At 44.7% G+C, this 27,245-nt stretch overlaps 1 protein-coding gene across 5 annotated transcripts in view; it reads right to left on the bottom strand.

The window, feature by feature from the left end:
- The window catches only part of dpp6a (dipeptidyl-peptidase 6a), a 918,316-nt gene that overhangs the window by 55,992 nt on the left and 835,079 nt on the right, over positions 1-27,245 (bottom strand). For all 5 annotated transcript variants that reach the window (XM_078424689.1, XM_078424708.1, XM_078424702.1 and 2 more), the window contains exons 9-12: positions 10,071-10,225; positions 8,425-8,522; positions 4,826-4,949; positions 797-835 (exon numbers count right to left, since the gene is read on the bottom strand). In XM_078424689.1, coding sequence (XP_078280815.1) covers positions 797-835; positions 4,826-4,949; positions 8,425-8,522; positions 10,071-10,225 — 416 coding nt within the window. The remainder of the gene's footprint in view (positions 1-796; positions 836-4,825; positions 4,950-8,424; positions 8,523-10,070; positions 10,226-27,245) is intronic.

The following is a 27,245-nucleotide window of genomic DNA, read 5'->3' as shown; positions in this document are numbered from 1 at the left end:
TGTTCTAATCAAGAATTTGTCTATCTCTGCCTTAAAAGTATCCAATGACTTGGCCTCCACAGCCCTCTGACTTGTTGGGGCAAACGGCCTAATTCTGCTCCTTGAACTTAATGAACATGAATACAGCGGGGAAACAGGTCCTTTGGCCCAACTTACCCATACCGACTAACACACCCCACCTACACTAGTTCCACTTGTTCGCATTTGACCCATATCCCTCTAAACATTTCCTATCCATTGTGGCCTCAACCATGACACCGGATCAGCAATGAACACTCCGGCACAATACAGTCAGATGAACACAAACGATGGTCTTTATTTGTAGGCAAGAACTGCAGATGCTGGTTTAAACCGAAGGTAGGCACAAAATCCTGGAGTAGAAGGGTCTCGACCAGAAACATCACCCATTCCTTCTCTCCAGAGATGCTGCCTGTCCCGCTGAGTTACTCCAGCATTTTGTATCTACCGATGGTCTTTATTTCCAACATCAAACAAGGGCATCTAGAGTCATCCCAGCAGCTTTGTGTCTCATCCCTCACCCCCCCTTGCCCCCCTTCCCTTGCCCCCCTTCCCTTTCCCTCCTTCCACCCCCTTCCCTTCCAATTGTGGATCAGCGGAAGGTATGTTTACTTAGGGCAGGGGTGTGCCCGTTGCCCGTGAGCTCTGTTTTAAAAGGACACGTCCGTTTTTATAAAACATGAGTTACAGATAATAGAACAAGTGCGCAAAGCAAGGGGAAGAAATCAGGTCAATAGAAAGAGTATTACAGAGAGAAAAAACACACAATTTGTCTTACCTGTCTGGATAACCAACTTTCACTTTCATCCTCATGTTTCTGAAACAAAAGTAATATCAGGGTGAGGTGCTGAATTAGAACTTCACATTGCTTCTTATAATGGAAGTTCTGGGAAACTGCCACTCCATCAGAGGAACCATCACTCCAGGTAAGGTGCTAAACCAAAACCAGGGCTCAGTGTGATCACTCAGATATATATATACGGGTCCTTTTCAGAATGGCAGGCAGTGACTAGTGGGGTACCGCAAGGCTCAGTGCTGGGACCCCAGCTATTTACAATATATATTAATGATTTGGACGAGGGAATTGAATGCAACATCTCCAAGTTTGCGGATGACACGAAGCTGGGGGGCAGTGTTAGCTGTGAGGAGGATGCTAGGAGGCTGCAAGGTGACTTGGATAGGTTAGGTGAGTGGGCAAATGCATGGAAGATGCAGTATAATGTGGATAAATGTGAGGTTATCCACTTTGGTGGCAAGAACAGGAAAGCAGACTATTATCTGAATGGTGGCCGATTAGGAAAAGGGGAGATGCAACAAGACCTGGGTGTCATGGTACACCAGTCAGTGAAAGTAGGCATGCAGGTGCAGCAGGCAGTGAAGAAAGCGAATGGTATGTTGGCATTCCTAGCGAGGGGATTTGAGTATAGGAGCAGGGAGGTTCTGCTGCAGTTGTACAGGGCATTGGTGAGACTACACCTGGAGTATTGCGTACAGTTTTGGTCTCCTAATCTGAGGAAAGACATTCTTGCCATAGAGGGAGTACAGAGAAGGTTCACCAGATTGATTCCTGGGGGGGATGGCAGGACTTTCATATGAAGAAAGACTGGATAGACTCGGCTTGTACTCGCTGGAATTTAGTAGATTGAGGGGGGATCTTATAGAAACTTACAAAATTCTTAAGGGGTTGGACAGACTAGATGCAGGAAGATTGTTCCCGATGTTGGGGAAGTCCAGAACAAGGGGTCACAGTTTAAGGATAAGGGGGAAGTCATTTAGGACCGAGATGAGAAAGTTTTTTTTCACACAGAGTGGTGAATCTGTGGAATTCTCTGCCACAGAAGGTAGTTGAGGCCAGTTCATTGGCTATATTTAAGAGGGAGTTAGATGTGGCCCTTGTGGCTAAAGGGATCAGGGGGTATGGAGAGAAGGCAGGTACAGGATACTGAGTTGGATGATCAGCCATGATCATATTGAATGGCGGTGCAGGCTCGAAGGGCTGAATGGCCTACTCCTGCACCTATTTTCTATGTTTCTATGTTTCTATATATATATATATATATATATATATATCAATGGTTCAATGGCTCTTTACAGCACAGTGACATTTTTTCACACAACCGCAAAGGCACAGTCGCCACAAATTTGGCGGCATTTAGAAAAAAAAGAGAAAAAAAAAGAAAACACAAACAATCCAAAGCCCAGACCACATTTTGGAAGTGCTGGAATGCCCTTGATCCAGGTAAGCCTAGGAAAGCCTGACCCAATCTCCCTCTTCTCCGCCGACCATCTTTTATACTTATAACATCCCATGGCATTATTATGAAGAAGTGTGAATGATATCCCCAGCCGTTAGTTATTCCATGGTTAAATATCCCCCATACAGATGGCATGGACAAATTCAATATCCATTGTAGTGCTAACCACATCCATTCTTCTCAATTGAATTGCACTTTGGGAGCTGATCGCAAGCAGATATCTCGCACGCAATTAGCTTCCAGATGAACCTGTGGCCCAAAAGGAAACAAAGTGCTGGAGTAACTCAGCAGGTCAGGCAGCATCTCTGGAGAACATGGATAGGTGATGTTTCATAAGTCCATAAGTCATAGGAGCAGAACTAGACCATTTGATCCACTGAGTCTATTCCACCATGCAATCACGGCTGATCCATCTTTCCATCTCAACCCCACTCTCCTGCCTTCTCCCTGTAACCATTGATGCCCTTTATAATGTTGAAAGACTGGAGCGACTAGGCTTGTATACACTGGAATTTAGAAGGATGAGAGGGGATCTTATCGAAACGTATAAGATTATTAAGGGGTTGGACACGTTAGAGGCAGAAAACATGTTCCCAATGTTGGGGGAGTCCAGAACCAGTGGCCACAGTTTAAGAATAAGTGGTAGGCCATTTAGAACGGAGATGAGGAAAAACTTTTCCAGTCAGAGAGTTGTGAATCTGTGGAATTCTCTGCCTCAGAAGGCAGTGGAGGCCAATTCTCTGAATGCATTCAAGAGAGAGCTAGATAGAGCTCTTAAGGATAGCGGAGTCAGGGGTTATGGGGAGAAGGCAGGAACGGGGTACTGATTGAGAATGATCAGCCATGATCACATTGAATGGCGGTGCTGGCTCGGAGGGCCGAATGGCCTCCTCCTGCACCTATTGTCTATAATCAAGAACCTGTCAATCCTTGTTTTAAAAATACCCTCTGGCTTAGCCTCCACAGCCATCTGTGGCAATGAATTCCACTGATTCACTACCCTCTGGCCAAAGAAATTCCTCCTCATCTCCTTTCTAAAAGTGCGTGCTTTTATTCTGAGGCTGTGCCCTCTGGTCCTACACTCTCCCACTAGTGGAAACATCCTCTTCACGTCCATTCTATCCAGACCTTTCACCATTCAGTAAGTTCAAATGAGGTCCCCCCTCAACCTTCTAACTCCAGTGAGTACAGGCCCAGAGCCGTCAAATGCTTATCATACATTTCAGGCACTCTTTATTGACGCTCTGGCTCATTGTCTGATCATTACAGGGTTGTTTTATTGGGATAAAGTTGAGTGGAGATAGGCTGCTGTGGCTCAATAGATGACTCATTGTCAGCCGCTGCTGAGCTTGGCAACTGTTAACTGCTCGCTGGCAATGGTCACATCCCTGGGCAGAAGTAAATGAAATCGTGCAGCAGCAATCTATCACCCAGTCTGAAATCAGCAAACTCTGAAAATAACTCAGGAGTGATGTTGAGGACCTGCCTTACAACGTTGAGAGCTTTCCTGCCCACTCACACAGTCTACCCGAGACCTCTTCAGTTCTCCTGAGGCTTTTTCTGCACATCTAAAACCTTCCCTGTCTTTGTGGAACTTTTCCTGCCTTCCGAAGTTCTTCCTTGTTTGCCCCAGGCATTTCCTTTGGTCCATGAAGTATGAACTATCTTGGTTGTACTAGCTTTGGGCTTTTTGTTTTGCACCAACATTCTGTTTCTAAAATTTATATTGAATTTTATTGCGTTATCTATGAGTGCTGTGTTTTCAGATCTTGTTTGCTGCTGCACGTAAGAATTTCATTGTTCTGCTTTCGGTACATATGACAATTAAACTCTCTTGACTCTTGACTCTTGAAATCTTTCTGATTTGTCTGAAGCCTTTTGTATTTTAGTGAGACTTTTCCTATCCACCAAATATCTCTCCCATCCACGCTAGGCCCCCCCTTCCAGATTTGAGACCTTTTCTGTCTGTCCCTATAAGGCCTCTCTTGCTTCTCCTCTCTGTCAGATACCTTTACTGTGTCTCAGAGTAATTTCTTGTCTATCTGTAGCATTTCTTGTCTTTTAAGCTCAGAGTTAGTCATACAACACAGAAACAAGCCCTTTGGCCCAACTCGTCCATGCCGACCAAGATGTTCCAACTATGCTAGTCCCATTTGCCTGCATTTGGTCCATATCTCTCTCAACCTTTCCAATCCATGTTCCTGTCCAAATATCATCCATGCCGACCATTAATCACCCATTCACACTAGTTATCCCACTAAACACGAGAGGCAATTTTGACAGAAGCCAATTACCCACAAACATCTTTGGGATGTGGGAGGAAACCGGAGCCCCCAACCACCTCTGCTTTCAGTCTGAAGAAGGGTCCCCACCTGAAACATCACCTATTCTTTTTCTCCGGAGATGCTGCCCGACCCATTGAGTCACTTCAGCATTTAGTGTCTGTGTTATTGAAGGCCCCTTCTGTCTGCCCGTGACCTCTCCTGTTTATCTGTGATCGCTCCTGTCCCTTTATCCCAAAAGGTCATGTCCAGAGAATCAGAAATGCTTACCTTTGTGCAAATTCCTGTCGTTGCCTCACACAAGGTCAGGATGGAAACATTCTGTGGTCTGTTCAGCCAGTTCACCGCGACTTTAGTGCTGCTTGCCCAAGTTACCATGGTAACATAATATTCCCTGCAAAGATATTTAAAAAAAACAATTATTTTCATTCTCTGACCTCTGGTTTGCTGCTCCTTTCGTCAACGGGAAAAAAAAAAAAATCTCTGTCCTCTCTCTCCTGACTTCCATACCTGTCTTACATTCTCTGCCTCTGTTTGGGATCCTAAGAGTTTTCTCAAGATGGTAACTGAAAAAGGAAATGAGGGCAGGAGCAGCCAATACAGTCTCTTCAACTTTCTCCACAATTCAATAAAAATTGTGCCACGGCTGACGTTGGCCTCAACTCTCCTATCCTGCCTGTTCTCCATAATCCTTGACCCCCCATAAATTGAAATTCTATCTTCCTTAGTTTAGTTTAGTTTAGTTTAGTTTAGTTTAGTTTAGTTTAGTTTAGTTTAGAGATACAGGCCCTTCGGCCTAATAAGTCCGCACCGACCAGCGATCCCCGCACACTAACACTATCCTACACACACTGGGGACAATTTACACTTATACCAAGCCAATTAACCTTGGTATTGAACAAATTCAGTGAATCCTAGGACCGAAAATTCCAAAGGTTCCCGAGGAGACAATGTTTGTCCTTTAAATGGACCTCCTCGTCTTGAGAAAATGGCTCCTTGTACTATCTTCCACCCCCTCCACATCCTCTTAGAATTAATGAGTGAAACACCCCATATTACACTTTGCTACCCACATACAAATGGCATGTACACTGAATTCACCAATTTTAGATACCCCCCCCCATCTATCTGAGTCCTCCTCCCCACTTCCACCGCAAACACACATTTTTTTCTCCTTCCACCAGTTCTTACTCCTTCAGCTAATCTTTCACTTCTCTCTACTCCGTCCCCTGTTTTGTTTTTTTCTCCCCTCCTTCCTCCCTTTCCATTCATTATCCTCCCCTCCGGTATTACATCATTGTTCTCTGATTCCCCATCTGCACCCTTCATCTCTCTGTTGTTAAAGCCGTTCCTTACTCCCTACCTACAGGCTGGCCAAGACCCTTCCTGTACCATTTAGTCTCAATTTCACCTCCAGCGTCCGCTACCATCTCCACCAAGCTGCCAATCTTCCCTCCTCAACCTATCACTTGACAATTTTGCCCCACACCTGCTCCTCACTGCTCTTTGTGTAGGAAGGAACTGCAGATGCTGGTTTAAACCGAAGATAGACCCAGTAACTCAGTGGGACAGGCAGTGTCTCTGGAGAGAAGGAATGGGTAACGTTTTGGGTCGAGACCCTTCTTCAGACTGATGATGGAGGGGAGGGAGATACATAGATAAGGAAGTGTGAAGATGTGAAAACAGGGCAAAGGGAATGGAGATCAAGCAAAATGTAGAATAGATCATTGTTAGCTGGGAGAAGGTAACAACAAATGCAAACAGAGATAAAATGTAGTCGGAGACAGTAAGACTGACTCTCTTTACCAGCTTTCATCCCTCTACGCTATCAGTGTGATGAAGGGTCCCGATCCAAAGCATCTCCTATCCATTTTTCTCCACGAATGCTGACTGACCTGCTGAGTTCTTCCAGCAGTTTGTTTTAGCAGCATCTGCATCCTCTCGGGTCTCCACCTTCCTCATGTCTATCTGCCAGAATCTTGCACCATTTTCTCAACCTGCCTTGTCACTTTCCGTTCCCACACTGACTTTTCTGTCCTGGGCCTCCCCCATTGCCCGAGTGAGGCCACACACAAACTGGAGGAACGGCACCTCATATTCCACTTGGATATCTTACGACCCAACGGTATGAACATTAAATTCTCCAATTTTAGGTCGCCTCACAAAAAAACCCTCCCCTTTCTCCCTCCTTCAATTGTTTCGGCTCACACTTTTTTCTCATCTGGCCTTTGTCCAACCATCTGCTCATCATAAAACCCCTCTTGCCCGTGTTAGCCTATTACCTGGTTTGTCCTGCCCCTACTCTCTCCCAGCTTTCTTTCTCACCCTCCCCCACCCCCGCAATCAGTCTGAAGAAGGATACCGACCCCAAAATGTCACCTATCTATGTTCTGCAGGGATGCTGCCCGGCTCACTGCTTTACTCCAGCACTTTGTGGGGGGGGGGGTTTCTTGCCATTTCTTATACTTTTACCTGGAGCTCTCTGCTTCTTCTTACAAATGTGCCCTCTAGTTAATGTTGCTTGTTTTCCTACTTTCCAACAAAATCTTATAGATCGTGGACACAAAGTGCTAGAGTAAGTTAGCGGATCAAGCAGCATCTCCGGAGAACATGGAAGGGTGACATTTCGGGTCGAGACAGCTTCTTCAGACTTTTATTTTTTTAAATTTTTTATTTTTAATTTTTTTTTAAAGCATATGTACAAATAATAATAAACGACAAACTGGTTATAGAATTCTTACATAGCTTCAATTTTTAAATTTTTAAATAAAAAATAAAGATGAAAAGAGACTGAAAAAAAAGACTATAAACTAATAGAGAGAAAGCAAAGAAAACAGAGAATTACAAATATAAGGATTATGGGGATAGATCCGGGAGTTAATGAGTATAGTTGTACATCCAACCCTAAACTCAAGTTTTAACTTTAGTTTTAAATTTTAGTTTTGTGACAAACCCATTTACTTTTTTAAAAATTCAATAAATGGAGACCGTTTCAGACTTTTAGGGAGCAAAGAGGAGACTTCTTCAAAGTAGGCACATCGTGAGAAGATTTTACGGGGAGGCAGTCAAAATGTAGAAATAAGGAATTGGTTAATACGTGAAATGACACAAAATGCTGGAGTAACTCAGCAGGTCAGGCAGTATCTCAGGAGAACATGATAGATGACACTTCGGGTCGGGAGCCTTCTTCAGATTTAGATTCATAGAGTCACACAGCGTGAAAACAGGCCCATCGGCCCAACTTGCCCACGTCGACCAACATGCCCCCATTCACGTTACTCCCACCTGCCCGTGCTTGGCCCCTATCCCTCTAAACTTGTCCCATCCATGTAAATGTCCAAATGCCACTTACACATTATGATAGTACCTGTCTTAACTACCTCGTCTGGCAGTTCATTCTATACACCCTTTGTGTAATAGAGTTACCCCTCAGGTTCCCATTAAATCTATCCCACTCACCTTAAATCTATGTCCTCCAGTTCTCGATTCCCCTACTCTGGGTAAAAGATTCTGTGCATTTACCCCATCTATTCGTCGCACACCTCAATAAGATCACCCGCTCATCCTCTTCCACTCCAAGGAGTAAAGTCTTAGTCTGCTCAACCTTTCCCTGCAACTCAGGCCCTCAAGTCCTGGCAACATCCGCGTAAATCATCTCTGCACCCTTTCCAGCTTGACAACATCTTTCCTATAACATGGTGAACAAAACTGAACACAATACTCTAAATGTGGCCTCACCAATGTTTTATATGACTGTAAAATGTCCTCCCAACTTATATACTCAATACAGAGCTGATTCTGATACCAAAAGGAAAACGGATGCAAGATGGAACAAAGAGGCAGCCGTCAATTAAAGGCAAGGGCTTTACTTCATTCTGGTGTCATCTGGTGGGATCATCTCCCGTGTATGTGTCGGCCCATTTAAATTCACCACGTAGAGGGCGATGGTCGGATTCGCTTGGCCGGCCTGTAGGCACAGAGCAAGGAATGGATTTAATACTGGAGAGACGAAGCAAAGGAACGATCATTTCAACAGAATGCCCTGACTGCAAAAATATTGTTTTTTTTAGTTTAGTTTCGTTTATTGTCATGTCCACCGAGGTACACTGAAAAGCTTTTTTGTTGCGTGCTGTCCAGTCAACGGAAAGACCGCACTCGATTACAATCAAGCTGTCTCCAAATCTGAGGAAGGACATTCTTGCTATTGAGGGAGTGCAGCGTAGGTTCACTAGGTTAATTCCCGGAATGGCGGGACTGTCGTATGTTGAAAGACTGGAGCGACTAGGCTTGTATACACTGGAATTTTGAAGGATGAGAGGGGATCTTACTGAAACATATAAGATTATTAAGGGATTGGACACGTTAGAGGCAGGAAACATGTTCCCAATGTTGGGGGAGTCCAGAACCAGGGGTCACAGTTTAAGAATAAGGGGTAGGCCATTTAGAACGGAGATGAGGAAAAACTTTTTCAGTCAGAGAGTTGTAAATCTGTGGAATTCTCTGCCTCAGAAGGCAGTGGAGGCTAATTCTCTGGATACTTTCAAGAGAGAGCTAGATAGGGCTCTTAAAGATAGCGGAGTCAGGGCTATGGGGAGAAGGCAGGAACGGGGTACTGATTGTGAATGATCAGCCATGATCACTTTGAATGGCGGTGCTGGCTCGAAGGGCCGAATAGCCTCCTCCTGCACCTATTGTCTATTGTCTATTGTTCACACTGTACAGATACAGGAGAAAGGGAATAATGTTTAGTGCAAGGTAAAGTTCAGTAAAGTCTGATTAAAGATGGACCAAGTGTTTCCGGTGAGGTGGATGGGAGGTCAGGACCACTGTCTAGTTGGTGATAAGATGGTTCAATTGCCTGATAGCAGCTGGGAAGAAACCGTCCTTGAAACTGGAGGTAGGTGCACGTTTTCTCACTTCTGTACCTCCTGCTTGATGGGAGAGGGGAGAAGAGGGAGTGACCGGGGTGAGACTGGTTCTTGATTATGTCGGAGGCTTTGCCGAGGCAGCTTGAAGTGTAGATGGAATCGATGTTTACATGCCCTTTGAGTTCTTAGTTTTGAAAAAGATACCTGATAAAATTTGCTACAGCTTAAGCAAAGGCAACTATGAATGCATTTTGACATTTAATTGCTTATGGTTCATTTCCACTCGTTTTGTTTGGAAGAAACTTGAAATTAGTTAGGTTTAGTTTGGAGATACAGAGTGGAAACAGGCCCTTCGGCCCACTGAGTCCGCACCGACCAGCGATCACACTAGTTCTATGTTACCCCAGCTTCACATCATGCATACTCGGGGCAATTTATAGAAGCCAATTAACCTACACACCTGCACGTCTTTAGGATGTGGGAGGAAACCGAAGCAAACGGAGAACGTACCAACTCCACACAGTCAACACCCAAGGTCAGGATCGAACCCGGGTCTCTGGCGCTGTGAGGCAGCAACTCTACCGCTGCGCCACTGTGCCACCCTCCCGTCATCCCATTCATTGTTTGTAAGTAGCTATCACTTTTACCTTAGGATAAGGGTACACTCTCCCGGTCGGGTACAGTGAGTTGAGGTACATCGGGATTTCCATGGTGGGCACCCTCGAGTCATTGATCGTGGCATAGGCAAGCCTGGCACCATCTGGAGACCACCAGTGGGCAATGTTGGTTCTCAGGAGCTCCTCTGTGGAAACAAGCAGAGGGGCACCATGTAAAAGAGATGCCTCCATAACACAGCAGTAAATGGCGATCCACTCTCAATAGAATTTAAACATTTTGCATTTATGTTGTGATTTCAAAGGTATTCCAAAGGAGCTTTCAGTTTAGTTTTTGTTTATTTTAGTTTAGAAATACAGTGTGGAAACAGGCCCTTTGGCCATCCGAGTCCACGCTAACCAATGGTCACCCATACACTTGTTCTATCCTACACACTAGGGAGGATTTGCAGAAGCCAATTAACCCATAAACCTGCATGTCTTTGGAACGTAGGAGGAAACTGTAACACCCGGTGGTCCCACAAACAGTAGCCATCAGGGGGAAGCTTAGTTTAGTTTAGAGGTACAGCGTGCAAACAGGACCTTCGGTCGACCGAGTCCACACCAACCAGTGACCACCCCTGCACTGGATCTATCCTACACACTGGAGACAATTTACAGAGGCCAATTAGCCTGCAAATCCGCACGTCTCTGGAATGTGGGAGGAAAGTCAATTAACCTACAAAAATGCCCCTCTTTGGAAAATAGGTGGAAACCGGAGCACCTAGAGTAAACCCATGCAGTCACCGGGAGAAAGTACAAACTCTCAACGGACAGCACCCATAGTCAGGATGGAACCCAGGTCTCTGGCGCTGAAAGGCAGCAACTCTACCTCTAAGCCGCTATGCCGACGATGGCAGATAGCAGATAAATTTGGGGTTGACTCCGATACGTTCCCGGATTCAGTTCTGTTGTTGCTTGGTTATTTGATATTTATGTCCTTGTCATTTTTTTTAGGTTATTAGACAGACCCAGAAAGAGCAGCAACTGCCTATCCTCGCATTGAGACCAGGGTACTAATTCATTTCTTCAACCTTTCTAAAGGTGTGCCAAGCAAACACATGTTGGGTCAGGCATGGTTACATCCCGTCAATCTGCTCCTAAACTAAACCGTTGCAACCAAACCTGGAGAGGAACAATATAATTAAGGTAGACAGAGATAGAGATTATGTCTCCCATTCTCTCCAGAGATGCTGCCTACCCCGCTGAGTTACTCCAGCATTTTGTAGGAAGGAACTGCAGAAGCTGGTTTAAACTGAAGATAAGACACAAAATGCTGGAGTAACTCAACGGGACAGGCAGCATCTCTGGAGAGAAGGAATGGGTGACGTTTCAGCTCAAGATCCAGCATTTTGTATCTGTCTGCTTTGTTGTCACGTTCTCCAAGCTAACAATGGTCTATTCTACATCTTCTTTGATCTGCATCCCTTTTAATCTCTTACACTTCCTTATCTCTGTAACTCCCTCTCCCCTGCCGCTCAGTCTGAAGAAGGGTCTCGACCCGAAACGTCTCCCATTCCTTCTCTCCAGAGATGCTGCCTGCCCCGCTTGGTTACTCCAGCATTTTGTGTCTCTTTGGTGTGAACCAGCATCTGCAGTTCCTCCCGACGCAACAATATTTTATTTCCCGGTCAATACAATACAACAGATTGACCATACAATTGCGAAAGTTAAATAGTGCAAAATCATTGTATCAAAAATAAAACAATATAATCACACATAATATTTTCTGACCAAAAAAAAAAAGGTGTAGGCAGAAGCCAAAGCTTATTGTGCCTACCCTTAATACTTAACAAAATATAATTAAATAAAACAGAACATCATAAGTCAGAAGCAGATAAACAAAACATAGAAAGAAACACAAATATAATCAAGAACCATCATTTCTGTCATGTCAATCATTTCTCAGTGCTGATCACATATTTTGAATCTTTCAAATATAATATTTTTGAACATTTTCTTGAATTTACACATATTACTACACTTTTAATTAATTGTTGCAACTATTCCATAAATTGACCCCTTTAACAGTCACGTATCTATTTTTCACATTTTCTTACCCTCATTTTTTCAAATATATAATTTCCCCTGAGTGGATACTTGCTCTCCCTCACTGAAAACAAACCTTGGATACAGTCAGGAAGTGTTCTTTCTTTTGCTCTAAACATTATTTGTCGAGTTTTAAAATTCTACTAGGTCCATAAATTTGAGGGCATATGATTTCATAAATAATGGGTTGGTTGGGTCATTATAACCAGCCTTATTGACAATTCTTATAACTCTTTTTTGCAATATAAAGATTGAATTAGTGCTAGTTTTATAGGTGTTTCCCCATACTTCCACACAATATGTTTAAATTGGAATAATGAGTGAGCAATATAACGTAAATAGTGAATTTTGATTCAAGATAGCGTTAGTTTTGTGCAGTATTGCAATGGATTTAGACAGTTTTGATTTGATATGTTATATGTGAGGTTTCCAACAGAGTTTATGATCTATTATCACTCCCAATAATTTATTTTCATACACTCTTTCAATTTCTACATCATTAATCATAAGTGTTACCTCCGAATTTATTTTTCGATTTCCAAACACAATAAGTTTTGTTTTACTTAGATTTAATGACAATTTATTAGTATCAAACAACTTCTTTAGGGGTTTGAGCATTAACTTCACTTGGATCAATGCACACAATGTTATCATCCTGCAATGGCATGAAATAATGAATACCCTGCTGTTCCCACATCAGCGGTTTATCCGAGTTTACTGGTTGGATTTTAACCATTCCTGCCCATTTTGGACTTTCACAGACTGCCAAAGGTGTTTGCTCCATTTATGTTTGAGTACCAATGGTGGTCTTTGAAAGAGTTCTTTATTTAACTCCATCCCTTGTTCCTCAATTAGTCCCATCTCCCCGTTGTTGCTCAATTAATCTCATCTTCTGTTCCGCAATTGTCACCCTGCTAAACGTCAAACCATCCCTTTCTCCTCATCGCTAATCACACCCACCCCACTAATCTTCAATTAAGTCCATCCCTTATTCTTCTATTAGTCTTATCTCCTGTTCCTCAATTAATCCCATCGATTATTCCTCAATTAGTTCCATCCACTGACCTTCAATCAGTCCCACCCCTCTGATCTTTAATTAGGCTCATTCCTCCCCACTCTTTCCCCAGGTACATGCAATCTTTCATTTCCTTGGCAGGCAAATAAAATCCCTGATCATGATAGCTTGAAACATAGAAGAGTCAATGGGCTCAGTGGTCTCCTTCTGTGCCATAATAACTCCATGATCCCTGGCAGAGTTGTTCCATGCAAATAAGTCTTCTGAACAGCGATACTAACTCAGCCCGGAACAGTCTCTGCTCTAGGGAGAACAGTGTGTTAGTCCCCTTAGTCCCATCGTGTCCTTGGTACTTGTTCTCTCTTGTGGAGATAGGTTGGTGAGGGTGGCGGCCAGAGAGGAGGGGGAGAGGGGGGGGATAGTTGAGCAGTGTGGTGAGGGTCATTGGTGTGGGGTGGTTGGGAGGGTGGCTAGCAGTGGTGGGTTGCAATGTTGCCATGCAGACAGAGGCTATAGCCAATAATCAATGTGGTTCTGTTCTGAAATAGAAAGAAGGAACTGCAGATGCTGGTTTACAAAAAAAGGACACAAAGTGCTGGAGTAACTCAACGGGTCAGGCAGCATCTCTGGAGAATGTGGGTGGGTGCCGTTTCGGGTTGGGGTCCTCATTAAGACTCAGTGGGGAACATTCAAATGGTCCTGGTTTACGATGTGCCTGAAACCCTTGTTATTTTGATGGCAGAGCTCATAGGTATGGCCCTGTGACTCTATGATTCCATTACTCTATGATCTAGCTAGGACTCCATGACCTTATGTTTTGTATAACCATTTTACGTCATAGCTGAGAACACAAAGAGCTGGAGTAACACAGTGAGTCAGGCAGCATCTCTGGGGAACATGGACAGGCAATGTCTCAGGTCGGGACCCTTCTTTAGGCCGATTGCAGGGGGAGGGGGAGAAAGGTGGGAGGAGGAGAGGCAGGACAAAGCGAGGGAATGTTGGAGATGGGTGAAGTGCGGCGAGGGCTCCTTCCCATAGAAAAAGACGCGGAAGCAGAGGCAACGGGGGGAAGAGCTCTAGACCATGGCAGGCCCGGAACTCATTGAGGTGTGAGCGTAGGGAATGTTGGAGATTCTTCAACCTGACACTCCTCGCTCCCAGCTTTCTTTCCCCCTCCCTCCCTGCAATCAGTCTTAAGAAGGGTCCCGACCTAAAACATCACCACTCCATGTTCTCTAGAGATGCTGCCTGACCCGCTGAGTTACTGCCGAACTTTGTACCCAGTTCTGTTCTGTGCTCTGTTTCCATGTAAGTCACTTAGCTTTGGGCTTGAACTTCGTGCGGCACAGTGGCTCAGCGGTAGAGCTGCTGCCTGGCAGCGCCAGAGACCCAGGTTCAATCCCGACTACAGGTGTTGTCCGTACAGAGTTTGTACATGCTCCCTGTGACCAGTGTGGGTTTTTATTCGGGTGCTCTGGTTTCCTCCCGCACTCCAAAGACGTGTAGGTTTATTGGCTTTGGTAAAGATAGTAAATTGCCCCTAGTCTGTGTAGGATAGTGTTAGTGTGTGGGGATTGCTGGTCGGCGCGGACTCAGTGGGTCGAAGGACATGTTTCTGGGCTGTACATTCTAAACTAAACTAAACGGCGCTGGGCAGAGTTTCTTCAATTAGCTTCGTGCTTGAGTGCCACCTGATGGCGGTTGTAAATCAGCATCAACGTGGAGCCCTCGGAGACGGTCGGCCCTGTGCAGGCTCCAGAGACCAAAGAAAGCTTGCAAGAAAATGAAAAGTAGTCATACCTGCCTCGCATTTAATTATCACTGAGATACATTTCATTAAGCGAGAGATAAATTATTCAGCACAGCATGCCAAGAGTCTGCAGCAAAGGGACTGAAATAGCACATCTTATATTATATACCCAGTAGACAGGAAATGTCAACATGGCCCCTTGACTGCCCTAACTAATTGTATGGCTGAGTAATCTGCTGGATGAGGTCAAAGGACAGGAATGTGAATTGGAGACACAAATGGAGCTAGTTGGCTGTAGATGTTCTGTTCTCAGCAAAAGAGTTAAGGGCCTGTCCCACTTAGGCGATTTTTTTCGTGACTGCCAGCGATTGTCAAAGTCGTAGCAGATCGCCAAAATTTTCTTTTACCCAACGACAATGACCACGACAATGCCGAGTCAGGTCGAGATTACAGCGTCTTCGGAAACATCGCAAAATTCCCACGCTATCAATGCTTCTCCGGCGTCCTAATTTTCGCTGAAATCACTGACAATTCGGTAAGTACTTGAGAGTTTTGAAATATAACATCTTGCTCGGGTTACCTGAAAACCAAGCTTCACGGTAACAAGGCATAAACTGGATTTACTTCCAATTTATTAAAAAAAAAATTTTTTAAGTGGTTCAGTGGATTTTTGTGAAAAGTGTGTGGGCATTCTTTGAAAATGTAAGGGAGATGCATATCTGGTTTCTGGGTTGCATATCTGGGTTTGGAGCCCACTTTAAATGTAATGGCTGATGGCCATAAACATCGCGAAAATTCCCACGCTTACCTGCGTCAAACTGTCGCCTCCAATCTACCTGTCAAATGTCCTGACAGTAAATAAATTGGTTAAACACAAGCATTTTATGGTATTTTGAAATTACTTTACTTATTTTAATATAATGTGCTTCTAAATGCATCTAAGAGAACTTAGCAAACCTGGGGACAGCATGCGACAGCGCCCACAATAAGCAACGATATCTGGCGACAAGCCAGCTGTCGCCGAGAAATTTAAAACCGGATGATTTCTCAGTGACACGCCGAGATCCACTATGATTTTTGGAAGACTCCTCATGATCATGCCCGCGACACCCCGGCCGGCGAACTGTCGACGACAGCCTAGTCACCGGCAGTCGCCTTAAAATCGCCTAAGTGGGACAGGCCCTTGAGGCTGCACGGTGGCGCAGCAGTAGAGTTGCTGCCTTTCAGCGCCAGAGACCCAGGTTCGATCTTGACTACGGGTGCTGTCGGTATACAGTTTGATCGTTCTCCCTGTAACCGCTTGGGTTTTCTCTGGGTGCTCCGGTTTCCTCCCACACTCCAAAGACATACAGGTTTGTAGGCTAATTGGTTTCGGCAAAATTGCAAATGATCTCTAGTGTGTAAGGTAATGTTAATGTACACCCTAGTTCTATATAATCAAACTTTCTCATCCACTCCCACACATTAGGGACATTTTACAGTGGACAATTAACTTACAAACATGCATGTCTTTGAGCTGCATGTTCTCCAGAGATGCTGCCTGACCCGCTGATTTACACCAGCACTTCTTTTGTGTTCCTCATTTCTATATCTTGCACGTCTTGTTATTCATCATTCTGACACCAGAGGGACCCATTGAACAGCTGATCAGAGTCCATACATTCCCTGGAATCTGAGAATCAAAAGACCGCATGGTCTCATGTAATTAGGCTGCAAGAGGACTTTCAAACTGAACTTCCAGAAACATAAGGAAAAATGAAAGGCTCGGTATAAAAGAGAGACTTTTGCTGCCTGTCAAGACTTATTGATGTAGCACACTTTACAATGAAGTCCTTTTTGAAGTGCAGATTAGTTTAGAGATGCAGCACGGAAGCAGGCCCTTCAGCCCACCGAGTCCATGCTGGCCAACAATCACCCATACACTAGTTCTATCCTGCACACTAGGGACAATTTACAGAAGCCCATTAACGTAGAAACCTCTACATCTTTGGAGTGTGGGAGGAAACCGGAGCATCCAGAGAAAACTCAAGCATTCACATGGAGAACATACAAACTCCATCCAGACAGCACCTATAGTTAGGATCAAACCTGGGTCTCTGGCGCTGTACGGCAGCAACTCTACTGCTGTGCCCTTATGACTCTATTACTCAATGATCCAGCAACGACTCCATGACTCTATGTTTGTATAACTATTTATATCATAGCTGAGAAGCCAAAGTGCTGGAGTAACTCAGTGGGTCAGGCGGCATCTCTGGAGTGCATAGGCAGGTGATGTCTCTGGTCAGGACCTTCCTTCAGACTGATTGGAGGGCGAGGGAAAGAAAGCTGGGAGAGAGAAGAGGCAGGACACGGCGAGGGAATGTTGGAGACGGGAGAAGGGGTTGTCGAGGATGAGGGGAGATCTTGTCAGGGTGTACAAAATCATGAGAGGAATGGATCAGGTGAATGAAGATACTGGTACAAGATAGGAAACAAGGCACAGCAAGAGTTCACTGAAGATGGAATCACCAGGAATCATAGGAAAAGTTTGAATATAATCAACGTAAGTGCCTTACATACAGAAAAAGGATAATGAAAAGATAGGTTATTTAGAATAGAGAAAAGCTTAGGCACAGTTAGAGCAGGGATAGGCATGTTGCGAGTTAGAGTGGAGGACTATGAGCAGAAAAGCAAGCTCACCGGATAAGTAAAGGTGTGGTTAAGACAGAAAAATAGGTCCACAAGTTCTTCTGTGCTTACAGACAGTCAATGGAGGAGTTGTTATCTACAAGAAGAATGGGGGGGGGAATGGGAACAAGCCTCCTAATAATCAATAATTAATTATCACAATCCACAAAGGAAAATTAAACAGGACCTTGATGATTTACTGCGAGACTGTAAAATACGCATGTAACTTTGTGTGGCACGGTGACACAGCGGTAGAGTTGCTGCCTTACAGCGCCAGAGACCCGGGTTCGATCCTGACCTCGGGTGCTGTCTGTACAGAGTTTGTACGTTCTCCCTGTGACCGCGTGGGTTTTCGTTGGCTGCTCCGGTTTCTTCCCACACTCCAAAGACGTGCAGGTTTGTAGGTTAATTGGCTTTGGTGAAATTGTAAATTTGTCCCTAGTGTGTAGGATGGTGCTCGTGTACGGGGTCATCGTTGGTGGGCTGAAGGGCCTGTTTTTGTGCTGTATCTCTAAACTAAACTACTTTAGGGTGTACAGTAGACTTTTTCGTGGTCGGTGGAGTATCTTTGAGTTCTCACACGTCACTTTCTCTGGTCTACACTAAAGAGGGCCAGTCTAAACTGACTTATTTCAAAACCTCTCCACAGCCGTACGAGTTTTCTTCAATGTGCCATCTCAGTCTGAGCAGTAATTAAATGGGTGACTGGGCCTCATGTGGAAGCCAAGCCTTATAGAGTCACAGAGTCACAGTGTCAATGTCACAGAGTCACAGAGTCACACAGTCACAGTGTCACAGAGTCACAGTGTCACAGTGTCACACAGTCACAGTGTCACACAGTCACAGAGTCACAGAGTCACAGAGTCACAGAGTCACAGAGTCACAGTGTCACAGTCGTACAGCGTGTAAACAGGCCCTTCGGCCGAACTTGCCACACCGACCAACATGTCCTGTCTACACTAGTCCCACCAACCTGCGTTAGCCCCATATCCCTTGAAATCTATCCTATCCATGTAGCCATCCAAATGTTTTATAAATGTTGTGATAGTACCAGCCTCAACTACCTCTTCCGGCAGCTCATTCCATATAACTACCATCCTTTCTGTAAAAAATGTGAACCTCAGGTTCACATTAAATCTTTCCCCCCTCACCTTAAACCTTTGTCCTTTAGTTTTTGATTCCCCTACTCTGGGTAAAAGACACATAAAAGACATTTACTCATCCTATTCCTCTCATGATCTTCTATGCCTCTATAAGATCACCCCTCATCCTTCTGTGTTCTTAGGAATCAAGTCCTAGACTGCTCAACCTCTCCCTATAGCTCAGGCCCTCGAGTCTTGGCAACATCCTCGTAAATCTTCTCTGCACTCTTTCCAGCTTGACACAATCTTTCCTATAACATGGTGCCCAAAAGTAAGCACAATACTCTAAATGTGTCCTCACCTATGGTTTATGTAACTGCAACCTGACCGCCCAACTTCTATACGCAATACTCTGACTGATGAAGAACTGAATATAATGTCTGTAGCTCTGGTCAATAGGTGGTAAAAATTGGTTGAAACTTTGGTAATACCTTCCTCTCTTTTTCTGTCAGTATAACACCAAACCCAGCGGCTGCCACCAATACATGGTTTGCAAAGCCATGAGTGATAAAGTTATCATGTTAAACAAAAGACAACAATAGCGCCGGTTAATGAGAAACAAGACACTAAATACATACTGACAAGTAAAGCCTTAATTGGCATCGCAGAAGCATTATACAGATTTAGGTTTGTAGCAGCTTAAATATTTACATTTTAATACCTCATTATGATGGCAAACAAAGTGTGAGCAAGTCATGGCAATTACTGCCATGTGCAAAGATTGATGTTATGTTGGCAAACGCAAAAACAAATCAGTGCAAACACAAAACAGCAATGAATTCACCCAGATGAGCTAATACAAGGGAATTAACCTCATCAGGTTAACTCAGGTCTGTTAATATAGGTGGGCAAGCAGAAACAGGTAAACTATTGCAGGCAGCTTCATACGAATGAGCTGATTTGGGTAAACTATAGACAATAGACAATAGAAAATAGGTGCAGGAGAAGGCCATTCGGCCCTTCGAGCCAGCACCGCCATTCAATGTGATCATGGCTGATCATTCTCAATCAGTACCCCGTTCCTGCCTTCTCCCCATACCCCCTGACTCCGCTATCCTTAAGAGCTCTATCTAGCTCTCTCTTGAATGTATTCAGAAAATTGGCCTCCACTGCCCTCTGAGGCAGAGAATTCCACAGATTCACAACTCTCTGACTAAAAAAGTTTTCCTTCATCTCTGTTCTAAATGGCCTACCCCTTATTCTTAAACTGTGGCCCCTGGTTCTGGAACTAACATCGGCATGTTAATGCAAGAGAGTTAACAAGAGTTGAGTTCATAATGATTAAATAATATGAATTAATGACATTGGGCAACTGAAACTGAAGAGGAGTCCTTAATCAAAATGTGTAAGAAGGAACTGCAGATGCTGGTTTAAACCAAAGGTAGACACAAAAAAGCTGGAGTAACTCAGCAGGACAGGCAGCATCTCTGGAGAGAAGGAATGGGCGACATTTCGGGTCGAGACCCTTCTTCAGACTGGTTAGGGATAAGGGAAACGAGAGATATAGACGGTGATGTGGAGAGATAAAGAACAATGAATGAAAGATATGCAAAAAAAGTAACGATGATAAAGGAAACAGGCCATTGTAAACGGTTTGTATGGTGAAAATGAGAAGCTAGTGCGACTTGTGTAGGGGAGGGATCGAGAGAGAGGAAATGCCGGGGCAACCTGAAGTGAGATAAATCAATATTCATACCACTGGGCGGTTAGCTGCCCAAGCGAAATATGAGATGCTGTTCCTCCAATTTGCGTTTAGGCTCACTCTGACAATAGACAATAGGTGCAGAAGTAGGCCATTCGGCCCTTCGAGCCAGCACCGCCATTCAATGTGATCATGGCTGATCATTCACAATCAGTACACCGTTCCTGCCTTCTCCCCATACCCCCTGACTCCGCTATCATTAAGAGCTCTATCTAACTCTCTCTTGAAGGCATCCAGAGAATTGGCCTCCACTGCCTTCTGAGGCAGAGAATTCCACAGATTCACAACTCTCTGAGTGAAAAAGTTTTTCCTCATCTCCATTCTAAATGGCCTACCCCTTATTCTTAAACTGTGGCATAGGGTAGACAGTCTGAACTTTCTCCCAGGGTGGAAACGTCAAAGACTGGAGGGCATAGCTTTAAGGTGAGAGGGGCAACATTTAAAGGAACTGTGCGGGGCAAGTTTTTTTAGACAGCATAATGAGTGCCTGGAACACGTTGCCAGGGGCTGTGGTGAAGGCAGATACAATAGCAGGATGTAAGAGGCTTTTCGAAAGGCACATGGATATGGAGGGATATGGATCGCATGGTGGCAAGGGAGATTAGTTGATCTTGGCATCATGTTCGGCACAGACATTGTGGGCCAAAGGGCCTATCCCTGTGCTGTGCTGTTCTGAGTTCTATGCACTCCTTTGCTCAAACGTCCATGTACAATAATGTGCGACTACATGCTACATTCCTCAAGCAAAATGCACGGTAGATCTCACGAAATATATTGTCCACAGTTTTTTTGGTGTAGAAACACAAAACAAATTTTCAGAGTATGTTTTAAGTAGAAATGTCTAAGTGGTTACGCATTGTTAAAAATCGTGGGTTCGTGTCAATAGACAGTGACATGGTTAAAAAACTGGAAACCGCTTAATACAGCATTAATACACTGGGAGGAAAATCGCAGGCTGTTAGTGGCAGTGCTCCAGAAATCACTTATCAAAGTCGCAAACGGTACAACATAGTAATGACAGGGGACCTGCTGCAGTTGAATGAACACCCAAGTATATTATGGTACCCAGCAGGTTTCTAACGCCAGGCTGATGATATCAAACGCCACACTAGTCTTTGGTCCCCTTCACAATTTATGAATTATTTACGTTCCTGGGGGGCAGCAAAGCCAATTGAGATTACACCGAATGTAACACTGACGCGAAGCCAAAAGCATTAAAAATGTGACTAACAGATAGCTTCAAGAGATCCACAGAACAGACAGGTCACAGCTGTAAAAAGCCTGATTTATGTATTTTGTTTAATGGTAGACCAATCTGGTTCTTGAACTGATGCTCTCATTCTCACCCACACCCGTTCTCCATCTGCCTCTATGATTTTTCTTGTCAGATACTCATAGACAATAGACAATAGGTGCAGGAGGAGGCCATTCAGCCCTTCGAGCCAGCACCGCCATTCAATGTGATCATGGCGGACCTTTCACCGTCCGGCGCAGCCTGGAATAGGCCACGGGATTTTCTCCGCCCGGCGGGGGCTTCAATGTCGGGAGCCCCGACCGCCCCGACGTGGCAACTCCAACAGCCTGACCGCGGGAGAAGACGGCAGGGGAAGAGAAAAAGACATTCTGGCCTTCCATCACAGTGAGGAGGTGACTGGAGGAGACTCACTGTGATGGATGTTTCTTTTGTTTGGTGTTAGTTTGTGATTGTATGTGTTATTACATTTTTATTGATTATTCTTATTGGTCTTATTGTTGAACTGCGGGTAATTTTTCATTTCACTGCACATTTATGTGTATGTGACAAATAAATGACTATTGACTATTGACTATTGGCTGATCATTCTTAATCAGTACCCCGTTCCTGCCTATTCCCCATACCCCCTCATGCTGCGACTCATGGAGTCATAGAATCACACAGCGCGCCGCGGAACCAGGCCCTTCGGCCCAACTCGTCCATGCCGACCGAGATGCCCCATGTAAGCCACCATTTGGCTCAGCATATGCCTGCATTTGGCCCAAATCCGTCCAAACCATGTACCCGTCAAAGTTCTTTTTTTAATCAAAATCTTTTTCGATGTCACTACTTTATTAATGGTTTGACCATTTGGAGTTTGTATCTCTTCACTTTGAGCGATGTCTCAGATTTTCTGCACCCATCCCGTGGTTGCCCACATAATCGGTCAATGCTCAGTTTAGTTTGATTTAGGGATACAGCGAAGAGACAGGTCGTCCGGTCCACCGAGTCCACGCTGACCAACGATCACCGTACACCAGTTCCATCCTGCAGACTAGGGACAATTTACAGAAGCCAATTAACCTCTAAATCCGCACGTCTTTGGGATGCGGGAGGAAACCGGAGCACGCGGAGAAAACCCACGCGGTCACAGGGAGAACGTACAATCTCCGCACGGACAGCACAGATAGTCAGGATAGAACTCGGGTCACTGGTGCTGTGTGGCAGCAGCTCTACTGCTGTGCCACTGTGCTGCCCAGCACTTTGCTACTCCAGCCATTTTGTGCATCTGCGCTTGTTCGATAATTCAGAGAGTTCGGTAGCAAAAATACTGCACAGGAACCGCTCCCTACCTGTTAGAATGTGTGGGAAGGAACTGCAGATGCTGGTTTAAACCGAAGATAGACACAAAAAGCTAGAGTAACTCAGCGGGACAGGCAGCATCTCTGGAGAGAAGGAATGGGTCATCCAGAGATGCTGCCTGTCCCGCTGAGTTACTCCAGCTTTTTGTGTCCCGACTACCTGTTAGACTGTTGTGTGGTTAAACCAGGTCACATGCAAAGCGGGCTCAGCTGCCAGGATGCATTCTGTCATGCAATAAATGATGCGGCAATCTTGAAATTGATCCAGTGCTTTTCTGATTGCCCCCCAAAAAAAGATTCTCACCTTTAATATCGATTGTGGATCTTAGCAGATAAAGTGCAGCGTTCATCTTTCCTTCAAAGACCTTCCAGTCATGAGAAGGAAAGTGTTTTATTTTCACATTGATTCCGGCAATCAAACAAATTGCTGCCTCGGATTGAACGCTACATTTCCAGTGTGTGAATCACAACCTTTCACAACCAATTTTACCCCTTTGAAGCACAACTGAACTGATGGCATTCACAGACCACTATAGTTCTGAGCATCACATGTATACAGTGTACTTGTAATCATTGTTGTATGCGCCATCTGTGGGTTACAAGACCGTTTGTGGGCAAGAGAATGGGGTTGAGGGGGAAAGATAGATCAGCCATGATTGTATCACAAAATGCTGGAGTAACTCAGCGGTTCAGGCAGCAACTCTGGAGAGAAGGAATGGGTGATGTTTCGGGTCGAAATGGCAGAACAGATTTGATGGGCTGAATGGCCTAATTCTGCTCCTACAACTTATGAACTTATCAACAAGGCACTCTGATCTCACTGAAATATTCTGGTAGTTTTAATGATGTTTTCACAGGGATCAGACAGCAAAGTTATGTTCCCTAGACAAAGTCCTCAATGGGGTAAAGGTGAATTGAACATTGATTTCACCTGAAGTCATAGAGACTGAAGTAGGGGCTTGACCCGAAACGTCACCTATCCATGTTCTCCAGAGATGCAGCCTGACCCGCTGAGTTACTGCGGCATACTGCATATTCTTTGGTTGTGTAAGACCACTGACCTGAAGTGTTGTTGGAAGGAACTGCAGATGCTGGTTTAACCGAAGATACACACAAAAAGCTGGAGTAACTCAGCGGGTCAGGCAGCATCTCTGGGGAAAAGGAATAGGTGACCTTTCGGGTCGGAACCCTTCATCTGAAGAAGGGTCTCGGCCCGAAACATCATCTATTCCTTTTCTCCAGAGATACTGCCTGACCTGCTGAGTTTCTCCAGCTTTTTGTGTGTATCTTTGAAGCATCTGCAGTCCCTTCCAACACACCCTGTGTGTGTGGAAATCTTTTAATGCAGAGATCTATGTGGAGATAGGGCTGGAAAATGACGGGAGGGAGAGGAGCTGGTTAGGGAGGCGAAGTGCTACCACTTCTCCAGATTCTTCTCTGCCCTTATCACCCTCTTGAATGGACCTCCCATAAACTAAGGATGTGTTCCTGATCTCCCATCTACCTTGGTGCGGTACTTGTACGTTTTTTTTAATCAACACCTTCTCTTTGGCTGTACCACTGTATTCACCACTCTGTTCCCTTCCCCCTTTTGCACCTGTTGTACTCATGTTTGGTTTAATTGTACTCTAGTACTCTGGTACAAATTACCTGAGTAGCATGCAAAATAATGTTGCAATGTTTGCGAACTGCGGTATTTTGTGAACTTTGAATTTGTTATAAAAGCTCCTTGTTAAGGAAAAAAATAATAAGGAATGATATGTATATCAGCAACTTTTTCCTCTGTAAAAAAAAAATCACTGGTTAAAGCTAAGGTTACATTCAGTGAATTTGTGTCTTGAATAATGCTTTAGCAGAGGCAAAGTGTTTCTCCATGTATCCGCAGGTTAGTTTAGTTCTTTCGCTTAGAGATACAGCGTGAAAACAGGACCTTCAGCCCACCAATACCGCGCCGACCGATGATCACCCATAGACTAACTCTATCCTACACTCCAGAGACGATTTGCAGAAGTCAGTTAACCTACAAACCTGCCCGCCTTTGGAAAATGGGTGGAAACCGGAACACCCAGAGTAAACTCCCACGATCACAGGGAGAACGTACAAACTCCCGACAGACAGCACCCGAAGTCATGATCGAAAGCCGGGTTTCTGGCGCTGTAAGGCAGCAACTCTACCGCTGCGCCGCCGTTCCACCCCTGAGCAATGCTTCAGCAGAGGCAGAGTGTTTCTCCATGTGCTCCCAGTCTGTCGAACTACAATGCACACATCAGCTTTAATCTGCTGCTCAAAGACAAGTGACTCCAGTAAATGACACCGCTGTGCACAGGGGAAGCCGACTTCATAATATCACCTTCAGACCCAGCTCGGCCCAAAATAGGAGAGTCAATCAACGCGAGGTGATTAACTGAGGTTTTTATAAGTTTCTGTGTGAAGTACACATTCTTTCTACTTGGGTACCTCTTTACTGCACTAATGTGACATCTCCATTTTTCTTGTCATTGATTTTCAATGGCCTCTTTGAAGGAGATTGCCACTTAATCTTTCAGGATGTTTCTGCGCTGTGACCTTACACAAGTTCCTTACTCAATACATTACCTCAGCAAAATGAAGAGGGAATAAAAAAGAGAGTTGCAATGTTGCAGGAGATGCATGAAGTTGCAGGAGATGCATGAAGTTGCATGACCCACAGCACTGAGGCCCACATCATTCAACCCCTTTACTTAATTGTTCATTCATCTCAAGGGAGATGAGCTTTGTAGGTTGAGCTGGTACTTAATTGCCTATTGCTAATTGCCCTTGAGAAGGTGGTGGTGAGATGCCTTCTTAAACCACTGGAGCTCAATTTAGCTTAGCAACGTGGAAACAAGCCCTTTGACCCACCGAGTTCACACTGACCAGCAATCACCCATACAATAGTTCTATCCTACACACTAGGGACAATTTACAGAAGCCAATTAACCTGCAAACCTGCCATGTCTTTGGAATGTGGGAGGAAACCGGAGCACCCGGAGAAAACCCACGCGGTCGCAGATTGAACGTACAAATCACACCCAGACAGCACCCGAGGTCAGGATCGAACCCGGGTCTCTGGTGCTGTGAGGCAGCAACTCTACCGCCGCGCCACCGTGCCGCCTAGTGGCGTTGAGCTTCTTGAGCGTTGTTAAAGATGTGCACTTAGCGCCCGAGCCAGGCGACTCTGCGCCTGCTGGTCCCAGAAGTGGATCTGCACTCACGCATTACAATTGTTCCAATCTTTTAAACCTCTAATCCAACAGCAACATTTCATACTTTAACTTTGCTCTTCTTAATCTCCTCTATTTCCTTCATCCTGTATCTGTGATATTCCGCACACAAGTTCTATCCTATGCACCAGCGGCAATATACGGTACAAACTCCATGCAGACACCACCCATGGTCGGGATTCAACCCGGGTCTCTGGTGCTGTAAGGCAGCAATGCTCCATTGTGCCGCCAAGTAGAGGTGTTGGTGTGCTTTCTGGCCCACAGCTTCTATATTTTCTCCTGATGGCTAATTCTCCCCCTATATCCCAACGATGTACAGATTGGTAGGTTAATTAACCACTGTAAATTGGCCCTGGTGTAGGCGGTTGGAGGAATCTCAGGTGGGGGAAGTTGCCAGGAAGGTGAGGAGAATGGTATTGGGATCAGCACAGATGGCTGCTCGAGGGTTGGCATGGACTCAATGGGCCGAAGGGCCTGTCTCTGAGATGTACGACTCCATAGAGTCATTCTCATTCTAAGTTCACATTCAGCACTCAATGCCAGGCGGAAACCTGCTGTTTATGTTAATATATTTGCTTCACGTTGTTTGGGCGACGATTACTTCATACAAACCATGACGCATGATTACTTTCCTGTCACCTCCAAAGTTAGATTTCCGTCATGGATGGGAGAGCTCATTAGTTAATTGCCTATTTTGATATGCAGTCTCTGCATTAGTATTTATACATTCAAACTCCAGCAATGAGAAGTAATAAAAAATAGAATAATTACTTGCTTAATTCACGCAGCACATCGGCATTACGGATTAATTGATACATTTTTACACAGCCTAATCTGTCAGACATCTGATCCAGATATAATTCTTCTCAGATCTTTCACTCCTCTGAAAATGCTTGCGTAAATTTTCAATTTTCAGTAATAGACGAACTGCGGGAAGGGGTACATATTGGGTTGCATGATATTCCAGTGAAAACATGGGCAGCATAGTGGCACAGCGGATAGAGCCG

Source organism: Rhinoraja longicauda, chromosome 2, assembly GCF_053455715.1.
Source record: "Rhinoraja longicauda isolate Sanriku21f chromosome 2, sRhiLon1.1, whole genome shotgun sequence".
Classification (NCBI taxonomy): domain Eukaryota; kingdom Metazoa; phylum Chordata; class Chondrichthyes; order Rajiformes; family Arhynchobatidae; genus Rhinoraja; species Rhinoraja longicauda.
This window is presented reverse-complemented; position numbering and strand designations above follow the sequence as displayed.